Genomic DNA, 24,602 nt, shown 5'->3' with positions numbered 1-24,602 from the left:
TGATGATGATCCCTCTATTGGCAGAAGGTTCTGAATTAGTCCCCCATTCTGATCTCCAGGAAGGGACTGCCAAGGGGGAGGTGACCATGAGAAAAAGATTGATAACCAATGAAAGGGCAACATTCTATGGTGTGTGAGAAATTTGAATGTGCCAAGGAAGCTGGAAGACATGAAAAGGGAAATGCTAAGGCTCAATCTTAATATAGTGGAGGATAAGGGAAGTGAAATGGAAAGATGATGAGCATTTCTGATCTGATGAATATCAACAGCAGGAGAAACTGATATAACAAGGGCTGACTTCATTATGAGTAAGAAGGTATGGCAAACTGCGCGTTGTTGTGAGCAGTTCAGTGGTAGGGTTGTTCTCAGCTGATTCAACAGCAAATCAATGCTGACAACAATAGTTCAGGTACTTATGCTGAAGTCGCAAGCAGAAGACGATGTGATAGAGAAAGTGTGTGGGACTATTAAATGGATAATTCAGTATCTAAAGGGGGATAAAACTCCAATAGTCTTGGGAGACTGGAATACTATTCTAGAGGAAGGAATAGAAAAGAACATGAGCTTCGTAGTAGGGATGAGAGAGGAGAAAAACTGAGTTCTGCAGTAGATTTCAGTTAGTAATAGCAAGTTCACTGTTAAAAATCACAAAAGCCTGAAGTATATGTGGAAAAAGCCCAGAGACACAAGAAGATTCCAGCTGGATTAAATCATCATCAAACAGAGGTTCTGAAATCAGATGTTCATTTATAAGGCATACCCATGAGCAGAATTAGACCCAGATCACGATTTACTAATGATAAAGAGTAGGCTGAAGTTTAAGAGAATTGTATGGAAGAATCAGTGTACAAGGAAATGGCATACTGAAGTACTAAGAAAGGATGAGATGCATTTGAAGTCTTGAGTTCACCAATCTGTCCACACTGTTGGCAAGCCCAGTTACTGTTTGTACTGAGATTGAACACTCACCCAAGGTCGAGTGGGAGGCCACCTCAGGGTGTGGCAGGCAGCAAAAGACCTCCCAGGGGTTGCACATAAAGCCTCTCCGGTTAGTCTGACAAACAGCTTCCAGGTGCTGTCTGTGTCTGTCACTGTCCCTCAGCCAGATGCAGTTGCTTGTCCTGTTTCAGAGGGAAACTCTCAGCCTGCAAGATCTGGGCGATCAGAAGGTTGGGATTATTGGTAGGTGGGAGCTCTAGTGTAGGCACATTGTGAGGCCCCATAGGAAGATTGCTGCCAAGGAGTGGAAGAAAGCTGATGTGTACTCTGGGTGCATACCGGGTGGAGCCATTCCAGGTGTGGAAACGGTCCTTCCAGATCCCACGAAGAGCACAGGGCGCAGCCATCTGCAGGTGGTGGCTCACTTCAGTACTAATGATGTGTGTTACTTTGGATCAGAGGAGATTCTCTCTGGTTTCAAGCAGCTAACAGAACTGTTAAAGACTGGCTGCCAGTCTTGGTTGTGAGATGAAACCAGGGCTCACAATTTGCAGAGTAGTCAACAGGACCAATTGCGTAACTCTGCTACAGAGCCGAGTAGAGGGTCTGAATCAGAGGCTTAGATGGTTCTGTGACCGTGTAGGCTGCAAAGTCCTTGACTTGCGCCATGGGGTGGTTGGTTTTCAGGTTCCACTGAATTTATCAGGAGTTGACTACAAGTAGGAGGCGGCTGCATGGGTATCAAGGGCTGTGTCGTGTGGACTGGGTGGTTTTTTAGATTAGAGGGTCTCAGGGAAATACAAAAAGGGCTTCAGTCTCAAAGTGTGCCTCGTGAACATAGAAAGAATACAGATACAAAATCATTGGTATAACAGTTGTAAATTGTCATAGTTGTTTTGGGAAAGTACCAGTGCTCCAAGCGCTAATAGAAAGGAGCGATGCTCAAATTGTTATAGGCACTGAAAGTTGGTGGCTAAAGCCAGAGATAAGTTCAGCTGAAAATTTTATGAAGAATTTAACAGTGTTCCGAAAGGATAGGGTAAACACAGTTGATGGTGGCATGTTCATTGATGTTAGAAGTAGTTAATGTTGTAGCGATATTGAAGCAGATAGTTCCCGTGAGTCAGTATAGGCAGAGGTCATTCTTTGCAACCGTAATAAAATAGTAATTCGATCTTTTTACCGACCTCCTGACCCAGATGATACAATTGCTGAAAGATTCAAAGAAAACTTCAGTTTAATTTCAAATATACACCCAACACATACAGTTATAGTTGGTGGTGACTTTAATTTAACTTGCTTTGTTGGCGAAAATACATGTATAAATGTGGAGGTATGCATAAAACATCATCCAAAATTGTGCTAAATGCGTTCTATGAAAATTATTTTGAGCAATTAATTCATGAACCCATGCGAATAGTAAACTGTTGTGAAAACACACTTGAGCTATTAGCAACAAATAATCCTGAGCTAATAATGAGCATCAAACCGGATACAGGATTAGTGAAACTCAGGGCTGTCATAGCGAGATTGAATATTGTAACTCCCAAAACCTCAAAAATAAACTAAAATATACCTATTTTTAAAAAAAAAAAAAAAAAAAAAAAAAAAAACCACACACACACACACACACATCACTTTACACCATCCCGAGAGACAATCTCCTCTCCTTCAAAATTAAGTGTGAGTGTTGATCGGAAGTGGCTTGAGATCAGAGAAATAGTATTGACAGCAATTGAGAGATTTTTATTAAATAAATTAACAAATGATGGAGCTGATCGCCCTTGGTACACAAAATGGGTCAGAACACTGTTGCAGAAACAATGAAAAAAACTTGCCAAATTCAAACGAATGCAAAATCTCCAAGACTGGCAATCTTTTACAGAAGCTTGAAATTTAGCACAGACGTCAATGCAAGATGCTTATAGTAGTTTCCACAATGAAACTTTGTCTCAAAACCTGGCAGAAAATCCAAAGAGATTCTAGTCATATGTAAAGTATGCTAGCGGCAAGACACAGTCAATACCTTCTCTGCATGATGGCAATGGAAATACTATTGACAACAGTGCTGCCAAAGTAGAGTTAATAAACAGAGCATGCCGGAAGATGAAGATGAAGAAGATGAAGTAAATATTCCAGAATTTGTATCGTGAACAGCTGTTAACATGAGTAAATTAGAAGCAAACATCCTTGGAGTAGTGAAGCAAATAAAATCACTTAATAAAAGCAAGTCTTCTGGTCCAGACCGTACACCAAGTAGGTTCCTTTCAGAGTATGCTGATGCAATAGCTCCATACATAACAATCATATACAACTGCTTGCTCGACGGAAGATCTCTACCCAAAGACAGTTCACACCAATATTCAAGAAAGGTAGTAGGCATAATCCACCAAATTACAGGCCCATATCATTAATGTCGATGTACAGCAGGATTTTGTAACATCATGAATTACATCAGAGAGAATGGGTCTGTTGACACACAGTCAGCATGGATTTAGAAAACATCATTCTTGTGAAAAACAATTAGCTCTTTACACACATAAAGTGTTCAGCGCTTTTGACAAGGCTTTTCAAATTGATTCCATATTTCTAGATTTCCAAAAGGATGTTGACACTGTACCACAAAGCAGCATGTAGTGAAATGGCATGCTTTTGGAATATCATCTCAGTTATGTGACTGGATTCGTGATTTCCTGTCAGAGAGGCCACAGTTTGTAGTAACTGACAGAAAGTCCTTGAGTAAAACAGAATTGATTTCTGGCATTACCCAAGGTAGTGTTACAGGCCATCTGCTGTTCCTAATCTATATAAATGATTTAGGAGACAATCTGAACAGCCATCTTTGGTTGTTTGCAGATTATGCTGTTGTTTATTGTCTAGTAAACTCATCTGAAAATCACAATGAATTGCAAAACGATTTAGAAAAGATATCTGAATGGTGCGACAATTGGCAGTTGACCCTAAATAATGAAAATTGTGAGGTCATTCATGTGAGTACTAAAAGGAATCTGTTAAACTTCAGTTACACATTAAATAAGTCAAACCTAAAGGCCGTTCATTCAACTAAATATCTAGGAATTGCTATTATGAACAATTTAAATTGCAAAGAACACACAGAAAATGTTGTGGGGGTAGGCAAACCAAAGACTTCATTTTATTGGCAGAACACTTAGAAAATGTAACAGATCTACTAAAGCTACTGCCTCCACTACACTTGTCCATCCTCTTTTGGAGTACTGCTGCGTAGTCTGAGGGTTCCTACCAGATAGGATTTTCAGGATACATTGAGAAAGTTCAAAGAAGTGCAGCATGTTTTCTATTATGCGAAATAGGGGAGAGAGTGTCACTGACATGATACAGGATTTGGGGTGGACACCATTAAAGCAAAGATGTTTTTTATTGCAGCAGAATCTAAAATTTCAATCATCAATTTTCTCCTTGGAATGTGAAAATATTTTGTTTATGCCGGCTTACATAGGGAGAAATGATCATCATAATAAAATAAAGGAAATCAGAGCTGTCGCAGAAAGATATACGTGTTCGTTTTTCCCACATGCTGTTTGAGATTGGAATAATAGAGAATTGTTGTGAAGATGGTTTGACGAACCCTTTGCCAGGCACTTAAGTGTGACTTACAGTATGTTCGTGTAGATGTAGAAGTTTATCAGACGTGAGGCTATAATGATAAGGAGCAACGCAGTAAGCAGTTCGGTTGACAAGACGTGAACATTTCTAAAAACAGCAATCACGACAAATGTAGGCACAAGAAAAGTAACTTCAAAGAAACCTTGGGTAACAGAAGTAGTACTTCAATTGAGCTATGAAAGAATGATGTACGAAAATGTTCAGGGAAAGACAGGGATGTAGCAGTATAAATCACTTAGGAATGAAATAACTAGGAAGTGCAGGGAAGCCAAGACAAAATAACAGTAGGAAAAAGACAAGAAACAGAAAAAGAGTGCAAGAAACAGAAAGAGAAATATTCGTCAGAAGGACTATTCAGCGTATAGAAAATTCAAAACAATCAGTGTTGAAATTCTAAGAAATGGTGGCTACTGTAAGAGTCCAATGGGGATTCCACTGTTAAATGCAGAGGAAAGAGTGGTTGGGTGGAAAGAGTGCACTGAAGGCCTCTATGATAACAGGAATTGACAGGGAAGAGAGAGGGTGTCCAGTATTAGAGTCAGAATTTGAAGAACTTTGGAAGTCTTAAGATAAAATAGGGTGGAAAGGATAGATACCATTCCATCAGAATTTCTAAAATCATTGGGAGAAATGGCACCAAAACAACGTTGGTATGTAGAATCTATGAGACTGGTGGCATACCATCAGGGTCTCTGAAAAATATCATCCATACACTTCTGAAGATAGCAAGAGCTGATAAGTGCGAGAACTATTGCCCAATCAGCTTAACATCTCATGCATCCATGTTGCTGATGAGAATAATATACAGAAGAACAGAAAAGAAAATTGAGGCTCTCTTAGATGACTGTCAGTTTGGCCTTAGGTAAGTTAAAGGCACCAGAGAAGCAGTCCTGACATTGTGCTTGATGATGGAAGCAAGAGTGAACAAAAATCAAGACACTTTTGCAGCACTTGTTGACCTGCAAGAAATTTATCATCAAAATCGGGGTCAGTGAGTAGATGACATTAAGGAATTCTGCTAACTTGGAAGCAAAACATCCCATGACAGATGAAGCAAGGCAAAAAGACCATACCAGTCCAAGAGAAGACCACTAATATTAAACATAGATCTTAATTTAAGGAAGAAATTTTTGAGAGTATACATTTGGACCTCAGTATATGATAGAGGATCATGGGCAACAGGAAAACTGGAACACTAGGGAATCAAAGCATTTGAAATGTGGTGCTACAGAAAAATATTAAAAATCAGGTGGACTGATAAGGTAAGGAATGAGGAGATTCTCAGCAGAATCAGCAAAGAATGGGACATATGGAAAACACTGACAAGAAAAGGGGACTGGATTATAGGACACATGTTAAGGCTTCGGGGAACAACTTCCATGGTGCTAGAGGGAGCTGTAGAGGGCAAAAACTGTAGAGAAAGAACAGAGATTGGAGTACATCTAACAAATAACTGATGACAGAGGTTGCATTGCTACTCTGAGATAAGAAAGTTGACAAAGGAGAGGAATTTGTGGCAGGCCACATCAAATTAGTTAGAAGACTGATTGAAAAAAAAAAAAAAAACACTTTAATTCCTGTTAAATTATCAGTTAGAGACACAGAACTGACTGCCTAAGCCCTGTACATTTTATTAGGTAACTGTTAACAGATTTTTGTGTGCTGACTTTGGTGCATTATTTACCATTCTGTTTGCACGAAGCTGCTTGGCAATAAAAACTTGCAGAGATAGGTTTATGGAACTATTTTGCTCGTGGATTGAAAGCTAACACTTCCATCACGTATGATACATATTGTGCAAGGCTCAAGGGTTTCCAGAGCTGTATAGGTAATAGCTTTCTCCACACTGCTTCTATGAATGGAACAGGGAAAGAAACACAGGCATTAATAAGGAGAAAACAATGGAATGGAGGCTTTCATTGATAGTAGAATATTGGGCTGGCTCTCAGAACTAGATGAAGAAGTGCATTTTTTGTTCCTTTCAAAAGAACGGCTATGTTTTTCAATATATGAGGTGCGAGTTTCATTTACATCTGTCTCTCTGTCTTCAACAAGATTTTTATGTATTTGGGTAATTTTTCCATCCTTCCTGTGTTTTTCAGTGAGAATGTTTTAAAATTAATTTGCATAGCCTGCAAACAAATCCAAGTTTTACTTTCATCTTCTTTACAACAGACTGCATATGTGCATTACATTGTTTATAGTTTCATCACATTGCCCCTAACGATGTAAATGATATCACAAGGTCCCGAAGCTTACTGCCAATCAAGCAGTTGGATACAGTTGGAGTTTTTCTATTCATAATTTCAATTCTCTTGTATTTATTGATATAAAGAGAGTTAGCAAGGGAAAACACTATCTTCTGACACTATCTGGTATATTGGAAACTGAAAAACTGGTGGACTACTAATGTTACAGTTGTTTTTTGGGCATTTGCTACCCAGCTCAGTAAAGTGGGTCCTATCTGTCGAAGACTCTTTCAGCCAACTAAATGTTTTTGAAGAAATATCATATGATTGTTTCTTCATTGTCAGTCAACAGGGAAGTATTGTGTCATAGACCATTTGGAACGTTAGGAAGACTGAATCTACCTGTTTACCGTAATACACTATCTACAAAAAATTGTGTGAAAAATGAAATTAGTTTCATATGTTTAGTTTTTCCTTAATATGCCCCTATTCTTGAAAAGTACCTTATTTTCCTTCATGAATGCCAGAATGTTTGAGTTGACAGTGTGGTCTGGATGAAGTGTAGTTGTGTCTTGTTGTTAAGTGGGTATACACTGGACTACAAATGCATTTGGTCACCAGTCAGTCCAACTCCTTTTTTTCTATTGTTGCTTTTTTCAACTCTGACAATGATTTGTTAACGTGAAGCTGCACCATCATTCAGATTGTACATTCAACTATACGTCAGTGGAAGGCAAAGGCACACTAGAGTAGAGTCAGCAGAAGAAGATCCCTGACAACTGGCAGCACTGTAAGAGCTTTTCTACTGAAAAGTGCTTATGGTTGCAGATGAAAACAGTAGTCGCCTTTAGAGTTGCAACAACACTGAGGTGTTGCCATAGAGATGTACAAAAAATCATGTGAAGTAATTGGTTAAGGTAGATGCCTGAAGCAGCTGCACCAAGCCCACTGCAACTGTCGGGGATCTTCTTTTGCTGACTTGACCATGCCTCCAATAGGATTATGCACGATAAAACACTATGTTGGTCAGTCTGGCGTTCAAATTCATGACAACTTTATCTTTCTATGTACAATCCTACAATGAATGAACATTGGTGATGGTGATCCAGTTATAAATGGAGGTGGTCAGCACTTGTTTCCACTTATGTGGGACTATTTACTGCCTGAGGTGTTCTTGATAAATAACTAAGAAACTAGTCACAAAATGAAGTGAAATCTAATAGAAGTTCTCTCCGGACCTAGTCCCTCATTCAGTTTGAGTAGCCTAAGTTACTTTTCAACATTCGGAATGTTTATTTCAGCACCTCTCATTTGTGGGTATGTGTGTGTGTGTGTGTGTGTGTGTGTGTGTGTGTGTGTGTGTGTGGTGGCTAAACATACATGTGGTGATGGGATCATTGTGTACACTATTTGGTATGTATTTTTCCAAAGGAAAATTTGTTTAGTGTTTTAGCTGTGACCACGATCTTCTACATTTATTGGATTTGATGTGAATATTAATTCATCCTTATAGAAAAAATGTTAGTGACTGGTTAGCAGCTGTACCAAAGAGATATACTTTCCTACTTTTTCTTTTTGGTGACATTCATTGCTATAACAGCATCATGTGAGTCCTAATGTGTAGGCAGCACTGATGATACAAACCACTTCCCAGGAATGTTGCTGGGATTTTGGGTCTTCTTGGCGCAATATTTCAGTATTATCAGGTACTTACTGACATACTGAGTTACACAGGGAAAATGCTTCTCCTTGTATATGCTGATCATATGGATGTGCTGATCATATGGATGATCAGTATAGTTCTATACCTTTGAATTTGGGCTGTCGTTGAAGATTCTACGATCTTTGTGTCTTAATGAGCCAGATGGTAGAAACATCCAGCAAGTAATTGAAGTTCACAATATGCAACAAGCAGAATTAGTTCTTTTTGTGGATGACGCTAGTATTTAATCAGTCCAAGTATACATACAGCAACAAAAGACATGATAAACATACCATTGAGTGGTTTTCTGTGAATGTTCTTACCCTCAATTTTAAAGTTTAAATATTCAGTTTTACACACCTAGAGGTACTACAACAGTCATAAGTGTAAGGAAATAGTAAATGGGGTGGAAACTTCGAAATTCTTAAGTTTATATGTTGATGAGGATTTAAACTGGAAAAAGCACATTTTGGAACTCCTAAAACAAGGTAGTCAGTCACATTTGCTCTTAAAGTAGTTGCAAATCTTGGGAAGAGACAAATTGGTAAGGTCAAGTATTTAGCATATTTTTATTCAGTAAAGTCATATGGTATAATGTTCTGCAGTAACTCATCTTTAAGAAAAGAGGTCTTCATTGCTCAAAAATATGCTGAAGTGTAATATGTGGTGCTCATCCACAATCGTCTGACAGATACCTGTTTAAGGAATTAGGCTGTTGAGTACTGCTTCACAGTATATTTACTTGCTCATGAAGTTTGTTGTAAATAATCCACTACTCATTCCACATAATTACAATTTGTCCTGCAAATGATACATCGAACATGAAATCAACCAAACTAAAAAAAAAAACTACTGCTGGTTGCTGTTGTCAGTATCAAGTTCCAGCTGAATTTATTTTGGTCTTTGTTAAACCTAATATCTTGTGCTTGTTGATACAAACATTCCATTTCCAGAGAAGTCTAATCAATTTTATGTATGTTCCACATGCTGAAAATTTTCCCTACTTTGTACTTTGTGGTTCAGTGTAAGAGCAACTGCTTTCTCAGGGGGAAGTGAGTTGAGAGAATTTGTTATGAATGCTCTATTATACTCAGTCTTCATATTTGACAGATTTTAATAACCATTTTCTGAGCTATTGATCTTTTGTCTGGTATCTCATGCCTAGAACAAAATAAAAAAAGTATATCTACATATATAATGACATCCAAGCAGTCATTTCCTAAAGCGCCCACTAGACATTTCTAGGGTTATGTGATACATTTCCGCTCTATAACATGGGTTAAGAAATCTACAGCCTAGCTTGCTGAAAAATTGATGAAGCCTTGGGTTTACTCTCTGTGCTGATCTCCAGGCGTAAGAAATCTTTCTGATTCTTTGGAACAGTGCGGCAAGTTGATTGCTTTGCTGAGACACCATAAATGAGATTAGTTTTTTTTCTTCAAATAATTTTCGGGTGTGCAGCCGATTCCCGTCGACATTGTGCCATGATATTTCAGCCCGCAGATGTGCAGCCTCCTTCAGATGAGTAGACAACTACCGAAGAGTCTAGGTGCATTCACGGTATTTATGCTGAATCTCGCATGTGCGAAATGTGCTGGCATCTTTTGGCAAATGTGTCAGGTGATGACATGCATGGGACAGTACATTTGTGTGTACTACCCTCGGTGGTGAAAGTGAAAGATGAATCTAATCATAGAGTATTGAATGACCCTGTCATTTTAGCTCTAAAAATAAATGAGACTTTGGTAACAAGTGCATGTAGTGTTGCACTAGTGTTGTACTTCATTTCTGTTACTAACAGCTTGGGATTATCAGGTTCGGTGAACAGTGGAATGGAGTATCTCGGACCAGTCTTAAAAAAAAAAAATTCCATAAGATGGAAATGACACTCACGTCTCCCAAAGAAGTAGCATCCATCATAAAATTCTTAAAATCTAAGTATTCTAATGGGTGTGACAACATATCAATGAAGTCATATCAATGAAGTTAGTTGAGTTCTGTCTTAAGTTATTTGTGTAATCAGTCTCTTACCAGTGGAACACTTCCAGACTGGCTAAAATATGTTGAAGTTAAGCCTCTTGACAAGAAGGGGGTAAAGAGATACCATCAGACTATCGACCAATTTCACTTTTGCTGTCTTTATCAAAAATATTTGAAAAGGTTGTGTTCAAGTGTCTCCTTAAGCATCTGACTGCAAGTAATATATCGCCAAAGTTACTGTTTGGATTTCTTAAGAGTTCTGATATAGATAAAGCTATTTACACTTACAGTGAGAATGTACTTAATTCATTAGATAATAATAAGTAAATTAGAATATTATGGTGTCACCAGCAGTGCTGCGAAATGATTTGAGTCTTCTCTAACTAACAGGAAACAAAGCGTGTCGCTGTGAAATACCTGTGCAGTAAGCAGTCAGTCTTCATCTGATTGGGAGTTTAATTACATGGGGTGTTCCTCAAGGTTGTGTGTTTGGCCCATTGCTTTTTCTTGTGTATGTTAATGACCTCTCATCTGTTACATTGCCAGTTGCTAGGTTTGTTTTGTTTACAGATGATACAAACATTGCAATAAGTAGCAAGTCAAAGTACAGATTTAAAAATAGCTGCTAATCAAATTTTCAATGACTTTAATAAATGGTTTAAAGCTATTTCACTGTCATTAAACTTTGAAAAGGTGCACCCAATGCAGTTCAGAACTGTATGAGATTTCATTCCAGCATGTGTATATCATATAAAGACATGCAGGCCGAAGAGGTTGACAGTGTTAAATTTCTGGGATTACAACTTGATAACAAATTCAGTTGGCAAGGGCATACCACATAATTGATTAAGCGCCTAAACAAGTCCGTATTTGCAGTGATACCGTCAGATGTAGGAGATGTAAATATATAAAATAACTTGCATAATTTTCTAACTTTCGTTCTATTATGTCATGTGGTATCATATTCTGGGGTAACACATCAAACCGTGCAGAAGTTTTTAGTGTGCAAAAGCATGTAATAAGAACCATTTGTGGTGTAAATTCAAGAACATCGTGTAGAAACCTGTTCAAGAAACTTTGTATTCTAACCACTGCTTCTCAGTATATTTATTCCTTAATGGAATTTGTTGCAAGTAATTATGTATCTATTTCCAGCCAATAGCTCAATACATAGTGTCAATACTAGGAATAAGAACAATCTACATGAAGACCTAAAATCACTTACCTTGGTCCAAAAGGGGGTCCAATATTCAGGAACACACATTTTCAATAAATTGACAACAACCATTAAAAACTTGGTTTCAGATAAAGCACGGTTCAAACAGAGTTTGAAAGACTTTTTCATAGGCAACTCCTTCTACTCTATAGATGAATATCTTAACAGAGACGGTTAGGCCAGCATAAGTAAAAATGTCTGTTAGATTTCAGTTTTGACAGCAGTTGGTAATAACAGTCAAGATTAGGTATTTTGTGTATGATGAACATTGTGCTTAAAATTTTTTCATTGGTCACAACAGTCAAGATTAGGTATTTAATGTATGATGAACGTTGTGCTTAAAAATTTTCATTCTGACAGCATATTAATTCTGTAAATATTAGCTGTTTCAGTTTATTGTATTGTATTCACCTAATTTGACAATCTCCTGACAAATGATCAGAGTATTATATTCAAATGTTTAGGTTTTTTTTATGTTATACTGTCCGCCCCTGGTAGCTGAGTGGTCAGCTTGACGGAATGTCATACCTAACGGTCCGGGTTCGATTCCCGGCTGGGTCAGATATTTTCTCTGCTCAGGGAGTGGGTGTTGTGTTGTCCTTATCATCGTCATTTCATCCCCATTGACCCGCAAGTCGCTGAAGTGGTGTCAACTTCAAAGACTTGCACCAGGCGAATGGTCTACTCAACGGGAGGCCCTAGCCACACGGCATTTCCATTTTTTGTGTTATACTTTCTGACATGTTCCACAGTCACAAGAATCATTTCATTTTTTGGGTCTATGGAACGAAAACTGAGTCTAATCTAACTTAAATCTAATCTAATCTGTGACTGGATAGTTTTAATTATAAGATTCCAATTTTATGCAGTTGAAAGCCGTTGTCGCAGTTTATAAGATTATCGGCAAGATGTATTTCCACCAATTCTTTGATTACTGAATCCCAAAAACTGGAAACTGGATCTAAAATTTTTGTTCTATTGTATTCTATTGATTGTCCCAGTGTTCAGCTACTGCAGATTTTGACAGTTGCCGGAGACGGATGTATCTTTTGTGTCCTGTATAATGCTCCAGGACAGATCGTGTTGTCTGGCTTATATATGTAGCACCACACTCACAGGGTATTTTGTAAACATCCGCTTTTTTCAGTTGTAAGTCATTTTTAACGGATCTAACCAGGGCAAAGCTCTTCGTTGTTGGATAGAAGATAACTTTCATTTTATTTGTCCTAAGCAATCTGCCTATTTTGAAAGACACATTCCCGGCATATGGAAGGAACACATTTGATTTAAAGTCATCATCATTATTTTCAGTTCATTGTTTCTTGTTATTATAGCTGTGCATGACCTCTCTTATTTGGCATGAAGTGTAGCCATTCTCTTTAAAAATCTTCACCAGGTGTTCTAATTCTGCATGGAGGATTTCATTGTGTGATATTACATGCAACTGTACCTTAAGGTATTAAGAACACTGGTAGTTTGTGCAGTGTGATTATAGATCTGTGTGTGTGTGTTTTCTGTACACAGAATGTCCCAATGACTCGTCATTCTTATGGCATACTAGCATGTCTAGAAAGGGTAAGGTCAAGGGTAAAGTCCCATCTTTCTCAATCTCCATCATAAACATAATGGTCTCATGTAATGAATTTAAGTGACAAAGGAATTTCTCTAGTTCTTGTATGGTATGAAGCCACACAACAAAAGTATCAGCTACAAAACGCCAGATAACTGTGGGCTTTGAAAGAGCAGACTCAAGTGCTTTCCCCTCATAGTCCTCCATACAACGTCCTAGAGGTCCTAATTTTTTTATGGAGGACATTGAGGAGAAAACATTTGAGTCTGCTGTTTTAAAGCCCATGGTTATCTGGCATTATGTAGATGATAATTTGGCTGTTTGACCTCATAGCAGACAAGAACTGGATAAATTCAATGTCACTTAAACTCATTACATGAGAACATTAAGATTATGATGGAGACTCAGAAAGATGAGGCTGTACCTTTTCTAGACATGCTGGTACATTGCAAGAATGATGGGTCATTGGGACATTCTGCGTTCAGAAAACCCACACACACAGATCTATACCTCCAGGCATCTAGCTGCCATCACCCTTCACGAACTGCCAGTATTCTCAGTACCTTAATACATCAGGTGCATGTAATATTGGGCAATGAAAACCTCCACGCAGAATTAGAACAGTTGGAGAAGGTTTTTAAAGAGAATGGCTACACTTAACACTAAATAAGGAAGGCCATGCACAACTATAACAACAAGAAGCAATGAACTGAGGACACCGATGACAACTATAAATCAACTGCGTTCCTTCCATATGCTGGGAATGTGTTTTCTAAAATAGGTAGATTGCTTAGGAAAAATAAAATCAATGTTACCTTTCATCTACTAGTGAAGAGCCTGGCCATGGTTGAATCCAGAAGATGACTTACATCTGAAAAAGACGAGCATTTACACAATTCCCTGTGAGTGTGCTGCATATATAGGCCAGACGACACGAACTATCCAGGAGCATTGTACAGAACATGAAAGATACACCCGTCTTCAGCAACTGTCAAAACCAGCAGTAGCAGAACACTGTATTTGCATGTGACACTCAGTGGAATACAATAGAACAAAAATTTTAGCTCCAGTTTCCAGTTTTTGGGATTTAGTAATCAAACAATTGGTGGAAATACGTCTAGCCGATAACCTTATAAATTGCGACATCAGCTTTCAACTGGTTAAAAATTGGATTTCATTAATTGAATTTATCCAGGGTCATTTGATACTCAATAGTTAGATCATGTTTCGCTTCCACCACCGAGGGCAGCACACACAACTCTACTGTCCCACGCGTGCCATCATCTGATGCATGTGCCGAAAGATACCAGCATATTTTGCATGCGTGAGATTTGGCATAAATACTGTGAATGCACCTGGACTCTACAGTAGCTGTCTACTTACCTGAAGGTGGCCAGATGTCTCTAGGCCGAAATATCATGGCAGAATGTTGATGTGTTCCAGCTGCAAACCCAAAAATTATTAGTAGAAGGTCAAGTACTCTGAGAAAATTTCAGAAGTTATGGGATTAGTTTTCTTCAGTACTTTCACCAGTCTCTGAAAAGAAATGAGCTTTCCCAGTCAAGAGATGTTCTTGGTGCATATATGGGTGAAAATTTCCAGCTGTCTGTAATCTGTGCTTTTGATTGCTACTGGTATGACCTGCTCCACTGGCAGTGATTCCTTGTGAAATTCATATTGAGTGCCCATTGGATTAATTTCCCCCTTGTTACACTATTTCTCTTTTATTTGCATGTTAGTTGCGATACACATAAGGTTTAGCGGAAGCTGTTTCTTGCATGATGCTATAAATAGTACTGTGTACTATGTCTTGTTCATAAAAACAATTTCCAATTTTAACAGCTGAACGGAAGCAGTCATTGGGATATGACTGGCATCCAGAGTGCCTGAGATGTGAAGAATGTGGCAAGCGTTTAAATCCGGGTCAGCATGCTGAGGTAAGTTTCTTAAAATAAATTGGGATGTTTTGCACATTGTGATTTCATTTGATTAGTTATGCTTTAGACATTTTATAACTGTATGGCATATGAAACTGATGCATAGAGATAAATAACTTACAACCATTTCCATGTTTTATACAGTTAGTCTCTCAGTGCTTCTCATGTTTATCTTTATAGAGGAACTTCAAAAATAACAACTTGTAAGTTAATACTTAAGTGTAAGATGTAATTTTTTGAGATTGCTGTATGTCTAATTCTTGGTGAACATGCTAAATTAAATATCTTACTTTGCAGTTTGGAATGGTATAAATAATTTCTGAACTGATTTTTCCCAGTAGTTAAGCTGTAAATGTTTCACAAATGAGGCACAGATTCTTCAGAACAAGTTCGCACTCATGGCTCATTTAGCAACAAATTTACACCACAGTTGCAACAATACAAGACATCCAAAAGACTATTCCATTGCTGAAGAAAACAGAATTCTGACAGTGGTCGGAAGGCACTTGCAGTGAACTCTCTGACCATGTACGCGACAGAGAGGAAGTGGGCAGAAAAAGAAAGTGAAGTGGAATGTTGGGGAGTAACAAGGATTAATTTGGCCAGTGTCAGAGATTTAAAAGCATTCAAATTAAAATTCTATGGATAAGCAGAGAATATGTGGGAAATGCATCAAGAAATAAGGTATTGAAACACTATACGAGAATCAGAGTATGAAGAAAATACTGTAGGAAAACGTAGGACTTACAGATTTGATTTCAACAAAATCCTTCTGAGGTAAGAAATTATAAAGGTAAAGGGCAAGTACTGTTGGGAAATCTCTTTGAGAAAATTAGAATGACATAAAAAGCATTACATGCAGTTAATTAAAAGAAATGATGGTTTGTATGCAGATTACGAAGTTTTGAGTCGTGATGTGAATGCTATGTAACATAAACAGATGGGGAAGCGATGAGAGATAGACCAACTGTAATGAGCAGTGATATAGAAGCAGAAAGGGAATGGGGGAACTGTAAAATACAAACATCGTGTGGCAAAGGAGGAGAGAGAGAAAAGTATGAGTCACAAATGAGAGGTTTATTGTTGTCGTGGGATAGTGTTGGCTGTTCTGGGTGAAGAAACTATCAAAAAATTAAAGGAATAAATATTTTGAGTGCTAAACGTAATAGCTTTTATGAGTAAAAAATTACAAGAAAGCTAAAAATGTCATTTAGAAAAATATTCTCTCAGTGACAGTGAGAACACTCAAACACTGTGAAATTAACCTGCGGAAACGTTTTCAATTAGGAACTAAAATACAATGGGTAACTTGAATATTCATGCCAAATAATCAAGACAGTGATAGATAAATGCTGGTGAGTGTAAATAAGCCAGTTCATCACTGTGGTCTGCCCTTATTGTGTAAACTTAATTTTTTTTATTATGACTAAGTTGATTGCCTAATCATTCAGAACCATCTTGACTGTTTTTCACATTTTTGTGAGATTCCTTGTTTTTGCAGGAGGGAAAATGTTATTGGTAAGTGGAAATCCATAAATTTCAGCCCTTTTTGATTAATTATTGGTAGTAATAATTTATGACTTTCTTCACATAATTTTGTTTTTGACATTCCTTATGGTGAACATCTTCTGTTCAGCATAAAGGAGTACCATACTGCCATGTGCCCTGTTATGGAGCTTTATTTGGACCACAACTGTTTGGGCATGGAACTCGTGTGGAATCTCATACAAGTTTTGGAAAGGTAGAGAATCGATCTGGTGGACCAAATCTACCCAGGTAATTTACTACTTATACAGAAAGTTGCAGGAATGCTTCCATTTTGATATTTACAAGAATGTTTTGTAATATTTTTATGTTACAGGTCACACATAGAATCCAAATTGAAAATATTTAATCAATTTTATGATGGAAAAAGTGGTGAAATAAGAAGTAGAGAGGTATGTAGAATAGATATATATTAGGCATTTTAACTGTGTGTCTAAATATTGTTACATAAGCTTTATTTTCTTTGCTGATATTAGCAGTCACAGTGTGTGGTTCCCTTATAGCTTCAGCTGTAGTAGACATGCATCCTTGATGTAGTAGATGTCAACAACTTGTAGAAACTAGGAAAGATACAATTAAAAATAGATGTTGAGTTACATGTTAGGCTTATTCCTTATATCAATAACTGAATGTGAAAATGAAGGGAATTTGTTTTCAGGTGCTGTATTTATACAATCTTCTGATGAACACCTTTTGTCATGATAAATGTTGTGAATTTTATAGGCAGCTTGTGAGCTTCTCCTTGTGTGCCTCTTCACGAGCCTGAGTTTTTCTAATTTTATCTGTCTCATTGTCATTTTGTTATTATGTTCTTTGACTTGTTTGATGGTGTATCCTTAGAATTTGAACAGAAATGCTTTTCATGTTAGACATCAGACAGTGTTCCCATTTTCAGTTTGGATAAATGATTCTGTGTCAAATAACATAACCCTTGTGATTCTTGAGTTTCTCCCGGCGTATTTGATAATCAAAATATCCACGGGTGTACTGCCGGTCTACAGTGTCCTACGGGCACAATATTTCGGCGATCATACATGTCGCCATCATCAGGTGAACTGACGGACTGAGCTCCTGTGAATGTGCCGGCACGGAGATCCGTATGCTATGGATGCTCAGTGGGAACTGGGTTCAGTCGTGGCGGCGGCAGATTTAAATACCCTCCGCCCGCGGCGCGCTCCCTCCGCTGTCTGCACCCTGCACCACGGTCGCGCGATGGAACAGATTGCGACGGCGTCTGAGATAACGTCAGAGTGATGGCTCTGTCCACCGTGGTCGTCACAACTATACGTTTGCTCGATTTACTGTTGCTTAACCCAATCGCTGGTTCCCAAGCCTTGCTAAGATTATAGCCACAGTTACGGTTTATGAGGTCGTCATTGGTGCGAATTTTGATGGCCTCTCTAACAACGCTGTCCCAGTATCTCGACGTCTGTACCAGAATCCTCGTGCGTTCATACTCCATAGCGTGATTTTCTGACAAACAATGCTCAGCGATCGCCGACTTGCTCGGATATATCAGTCGAGTGTGCCTCTGGTGTTCACGGCGTCGATCCTCGACGGTACGCATCGTCTGACCAATATACGACTTGCCACATTGACACGGAATCTGGTACACGCCGGCCTTCCTCAAACCAAGGTCATCTTTGGTGCTCCTCACCAGTGCACGAGTTTTATTCGGAGGACAAAACACAGTTCCGACCCGGTGTTTCTTCAAAATTAGGGTGATTTTCCCCGAGAGTGTGCCTGTATATGGAATAAACGCAGTGCCTACCTCCTCCCTCGTGATTTCATCCATCGTCACAGGTTGTGCTGTAGTGGTTGGGCGGAGAGAACGTTGAATCTGCCACTCTGAGTACCCATTTTTTCGAAATACAGTTCTCAGATGTTCCAATTTCTGGGGTAGATTCTCTGCGTCAGAGATAGTGCGCGCCCTATGTACTAGAGTTTTAAGTACCCCATTCCTCTGTGAAGGGAGGTGGCAGCTGTCTGCGTGCAAATACAGATCAGTGTGCGTTGTCTTCCGATTCACCCCATGACCTAGGGTGTCGTCAGCCCTTCTCTTGACCAAGACGTCAAGGAAAGGTAATTTACCCTCCGTTTCAGTCTCCATAGTGAATTTGATGTTGGGGTGTATGGAGTTTAGATGAAGTCAAGGAGTTTATCCATACCATGTGGCCAGATGACGAACGTGTCGTCCACGTAACGGAAAAAGCAAGTAGGTTTCCATTCGGATGACGACAGGGCTTTCTCCTACAAAGTTCTCCATGTACAAATTTGCTACCACCGGTGAGAGTGGGCTACCCATGGCGACTCCCTCCGTTTGTTCATAGTATTCTCCATTAAAAAGAAAATACGTGGAAGTCAAGACATGCCTAAAAAGTTCAGTGGTCTTCTCGTCAAACTTCTGACTAATCAATTCTAGTGACTCTCACAGGGGTACCCTCGTAAACAAGGAAACGACGTCAAAACTCACCATGATATCTGACTCATCCAACCTGAAGATATCAAGGCGTTTAACAAAATCCATGGAATTACGGATGTGATGAGGGCATTTACCCACATAAGGAATTAATATTCCCGTCAGGTATTTGGCCAAGAAATATGTAGGTGCCCTGATGTTGCTGACAATGGGGCGTAATGGTACCCCCTCTTTGTGAACCTTCGGGAGTCCATATGGTCTAGGCAGTACTGGACCTTGGGATAACAAGGTCGCAGAAATTGTTAGTGCTGTTGAAAGGTTGTAGCTCAACTTCCGCCTGAATCAGCTGAGGAAATATGTCGTGAAACTTGTCGTGCATTGACGAAATCCAAGCCGATGAAGTCAAATATCACCAGTAAAGAGAGGGTGGCCATTCGTGATCTGAGGGAGCAGTCTGAAATTGTTGTCTTACCGGCTGACAAAGGCAATGCTACAGTTGTTGTCTCCCATAAGGACTACACTGATAAGATGCAGAGCCTGCTAAATGACGATTCCTACCGGAAGATCAGCGTTGACACTACAAAGAATGTGGAGAACAAGACGAGGTTGCTTCTCAAGGACGCAGATTTACCGGAGGGTGACACTAAGAGATTGTTACCCCCAAGGTCCGGTAATACCCATGGCCATAGATACTATCATAACCTTATGGTCACTGATATCCTCCTTTGCATTAATTAATTCATAAGTTCTGGCCTGTTTATTGCTAATAGGTCTAAGATGTTACTTTCTCGAGTTGGCTCTGTGACTATCTGTTCAAAGTAATTTTCGTACAAGACATTCAGAATAATGTCACACGAATCCCGTCTCTGACACCAGTTTTAATAGCATGACTCGTACATTCTGTATCTGGCGAGTTGGTCTCTCCCTATTACAACAGCATGAGCAGGAAACTTGTTCACAAAATAATGCAAGTTCTCTCTGAAGTGCTCTGCTGCTACAGGTCCTAATCCAGGTGGTTTATAAGAGTATTTTGACCAGTTTTTTATGTTTACCTTCACTCAGATTAATTCTTCTTTGGAATCCTTGATAACCTCTCCAATGCTATTGAGTTCTTTATTGGAATAAAGTGTCGCTGCTATTGGCGACTAACCTATCCATACAATAAATATTCCATTCTGACTTTAGAATTTCATTCCCATTCACTTCTGGTTTCAACTAATTTGTCTGTTACTAATATTATCTGGGCAGTATAACTTTCAATAAGGAATACTAATTCTGGCACTTTACCATAGATTCTCCTGTATTTTATGAATATTGTGTCAACCTTTTCTATTTCTGATCTGTAGGAACGAGGGTATTTTGAGAAGAATGTGGCTGATGTATCTTAACCACACAGTTCATCTCTGATCTCAAGAGACAATTCCTCTAACCTAAAAAAAAACTCCCATGCTCATGCCACATATGCCAATAGCCTACTAGCTGCTTCCTGATGTGGTGCATGAGAGACCTCTTAAGGGGAACCCACAACTCTCCACCCGATAGCGGAAGTTGAGAAATTTGCAGCCAGTGGTATCGCAGAATCATCTGAGCCTCTGGTTACAAACCTTCCACGTTGCTCCAAATCAGAGGACCATGATTCACCCTGAATACAATGCAACAAATAGCAAGCTTAACCTGCACCATGCATGTGATGTTAACTGTCTTCACAAAATCAGCCATCCACCTGCAGGAACTGAGGATGAACAGAATCCAAGTGACAGACATCATTTGTGCTTGCATGAGCCATGATTTGCAGCCGCTGCAATCATTGAACTCAATAACTGCAAACAGAGACTCCTCCATGTCTCGTAGGAGACCTCTCAACAAACCACCAAGTGCACACTGGCATTCATTCCCGACCTGTGTATATTTCCATGGGGGGCTCCATTATCCTGCTAATGTTGCAGCTCCCAACGACTAGCATACCCGCCCTCTGCACTTGTCTGGAGTAGGTAGGAAAATCACCCACTGGCCCAACAGGACAGGCATCCTGTGTTGGCTTGGAACAGTGGTTACTGCCTTGTAACTTCTGGTAAAGGCTGGCTCACAGTAAGCCAGTACCTTAGTCAAGTAGCAAGTGATTTAGTAACTCCACTTGATGGCTAAATGTCAAGTAAACAAGTGCGCGTTCACATGTGATTTACTGCAGACAACCATGTAGGTGGGGCAACCAAGGTTGTGAGTATTCATCTTTGGTATTAATAACCACTTCAGCTGTATTTAGTCCTTTATTACTGGATCATGCCAGTTTCATGGCACTAAAAGCCACATCTTCAGGTGAACATATGATTAAGACATTGGAACAGAAAAACTCGGAATCGTTTTACCCAATATTCATTGTCCATCAAAACAAAACATCACCAAAAGGTGGTATGTCATAGATTAAAAACTGCCTGATTCCAATGTAGTGTATGGGTCCAAAATGAATCGTACCATAGTGATCACTTCTCCGATCTGTACGGAACTGCGTACAATGGATGCGGACGTGTGCTCTGTCATACTACTGTGCTATAGATCAGAGGCCACAGATGCAGGCCAGTGACAACAGAATCATCCTATTGGGTGCACTGAGTTAGGTTTCCATGGGATCTGAGATAGTAATTGAAGCACCATGACAGCAGTGAACTACATGTACATTATTGCAGACCACCTGCATCCCTTCGAGCTTGAAATCTTCTCCAATGGCAGTGATAGCTTCCAGCAGGATAATTGTCCATTTACAATGACAGAATCATGCTACTGTGGTTTTGAGAAGCATGATAGGGAACTCACATTGATGTCTTCGCCAGCCAATGCCCCCGATCTGTACACATTGTAAAACATTTCAGGCGCCAGCTGCATACCCACAAACCACCATCCTATAACTTTCAGTAATCATGTGACCTGTGTGTAGATATCACGTGCCACCTACCTCTGGTCTAGTAGAATCCATGCCAAGCAGAATTGCTGCTGTATTAAGTTTGAAAAGTGGACCAGAACACTATTTAACAAATGTTTATAATGTTTTGGCTCAACAGTGTATGCTGTCATCAAATCCTGTTTAGATACAATGGGAAATACAGGACAGAATATAACAATAATGAGAAGGAAAGTTGCTTCTCACCATATAGCAGAGATGCTGAGTCGCAGATAGGCACAACAAAAAGACTCACAATTAAAGCTTCCAGCCATTAAGGCCTTCGTCAACACTAGGCACGCACGCACGCACACACACACACACACACACACACACACACACACACACACACACACACACACATGCGCGTGCGCGTAACTCACACACATGACTGCAGTCTCAGGCAACTGAAACAGCACTGCAAGCAGCAGCAGCAGTGGAGTGGCGATTGGGTGGGATGGGGGTAAGGTGGAGGCTGTGGCAGGAGAGGGTGGGGGGGTGGGGGGGAAGGGATAGTATGGCGGAGGTGGCAGACAGTGAAGGGCTGCAGGTCAGACACAGGGTAGGAGAGAGGTGGAGTTGGGTGGGGCGGGAAGTAGCGGAAAAGTAGAGAAATAAAAAGACAGGGTGTGGTGGTGGAATGACGGCTGTTTAGTGCTGGAATGGGAACAGGGAAGGGGCTGGATGGGTGAGGACAGTGACTAACGAAGGTTGAGGCCAGGAGGGTTACAGAAGCGTAGGATGTATTGCAGGGAAAGTTCCCACCTGCGCAATTCATAAAAGCTGGTGTTGTTGAGGAGGATCCAAACAGCACAGGCTGTGAAGCAGTCATTGAAATGAAGGATGTTATGTTTGGCAGTGTGTTAAGTTAGAGGGTGGTCCACTTGTTTCTTAGCCACGGTTTGTTGGTGGCCATTTATGAGGGCAGACAGCTTGTTGGTTGTCATGCCTACATACTATGCAGCACAGTGGTTCCAGCTGAGCTTGTAGACCACATGACTGATTTCACAGGTAGGCCTGCCTGGGATGGGATAGGTGAGGTTAGTGACTGGACTGGAGTAGATGGTGGTTGGAGGATGTATGGGACAGGTCTTGCATCTAGGTATATTACAGACATATAAGGCATGGGAGATTTGTTTTTGTACAAGGTTGGGAGGATAATTATGGTCTCACTGAAGCCTTCACTGACCGTAAAACAAATCTCCCGTGCCTTAGCTTTCCAGTCTCCCACCACCTCACTTTATCCGGCAGGGTTTTGACTACCTCTCGTCATGCCTGGAATGAGAAATGTCCTGCCCATTATCCTTCCCACCTCTCCCACAGTGGCATTCTGCTGTCCAATGAACCTACACAATATACTTGTCCATTCTTACACAACTCCTGCTCCCAATTCCTTACCTAATGGCTCATACCCCTGTAATAGAGCTAGATGCAGGACTTGTCTCATAAATCCTCAAACCACCACCTACTCCAGTCCGGTCACTGGCATCACTTATCCAATCAAATGCAGGGCTACCTATGATAGCAGTCATGTAGTCTACAAGCTAAGCTGCAACCACTGTGCTGCATTCTATGTAGGCATGATAACCAACAAGCTGTCTGTCCTCATGAATGGCCACCAACAAACTGTGGCCAAGAAACAACACCCTCTTGCTGAACATGCGCCAAACATGGCATCCTTCATTTCAGTGACTGCTTCGCAGCCTGTGCCATATGGATCCTCCCAACCAACACCAGTTTTTCTGAATTGCACAGGTGGGAACTTTCCCTGTAATACATTCTACGTTCCTGTAACACTCCTGGCCTCAACCTCCATTAGTGACTGTCCTCACCCATCCAGCCTCTTCCCTGTTCCTATTCCAGCACTACACAGCCGTCATTCCAACACTTCACCTGGTCTTTTTATTTCTCTCCTTTTCCATTACCCCCTCCCCCCCCCCTCCACCCACCTATCCCCTGCCCTCTGTCAGACCTGCAGCACTTCACTGTCTGCCACCCACCATACTACCCCCCCCTTCCCCTCCCCTGCTCAGCCTCCTCCTTACCCCCACCCAGTCGCCACTCCCATCATGCACTGGTGCTGCTGCTCGCAGTGTGGTTTCAGTTTCCTGAGACTGCAGTCGTGTGTGTGAGTTATGTGTGTGTGTGTGTGTGTGTGTGTGTGTGTGTGTGTGTGTGTGTGTCTGCGCGCGCGCGCGTGCACGTATGCATGCGTGAATGTGTGTGTGTTGACACGTATGTGTGTCTAGTGTTGACGAAGGCCTTAATGGCCTAAAGCTTTAATTGTGAAGGTCTTTTTATTGTGCCTATCTGCGACTCAACATCTCAGCTATATAGTGAGTAGCAACTTTTCTTCTTGTACTTGTTACATTTTCCACCCTGTTTAGACACAGTTGCGTGTGCTCTTGTGCCTCCAGAGCTAGTAGCAGTGGCAATGATTGTAGCTGGAGCATATGTTGCTCATCCACAAGAAACAGATGGCTGGAAACTGAGAGTGAAAAGAAGAAAGGCAATAATGCGTATTA

At 40.2% G+C, this 24,602-nt stretch overlaps 1 protein-coding gene across 1 annotated transcript in view; it reads left to right on the top strand.

Moving 5' to 3' along the window:
- The window catches only part of LOC126415861 (uncharacterized), a 76,256-nt gene that overhangs the window by 7,797 nt on the left and 43,857 nt on the right, over positions 1–24,602 (top strand). Inside the window, exons 2-4 of the mRNA XM_050083462.1 lie at positions 15,084–15,178; positions 16,815–16,954; positions 17,040–17,115. Of these exons, the coding sequence (XP_049939419.1) occupies positions 15,084–15,178; positions 16,815–16,954; positions 17,040–17,115 (311 nt within the window). The remainder of the gene's footprint in view (positions 1–15,083; positions 15,179–16,814; positions 16,955–17,039; positions 17,116–24,602) is intronic.

This window comes from Schistocerca serialis, chromosome 1 (assembly GCF_023864345.2).
Source record: "Schistocerca serialis cubense isolate TAMUIC-IGC-003099 chromosome 1, iqSchSeri2.2, whole genome shotgun sequence".
Classification (NCBI taxonomy): Eukaryota; Metazoa; Arthropoda; class Insecta; order Orthoptera; family Acrididae; genus Schistocerca; species Schistocerca serialis.
The sequence above is the reverse complement of the archived record's forward strand: the minus strand, read 5'-3'. Positions and strand labels throughout refer to the sequence as shown.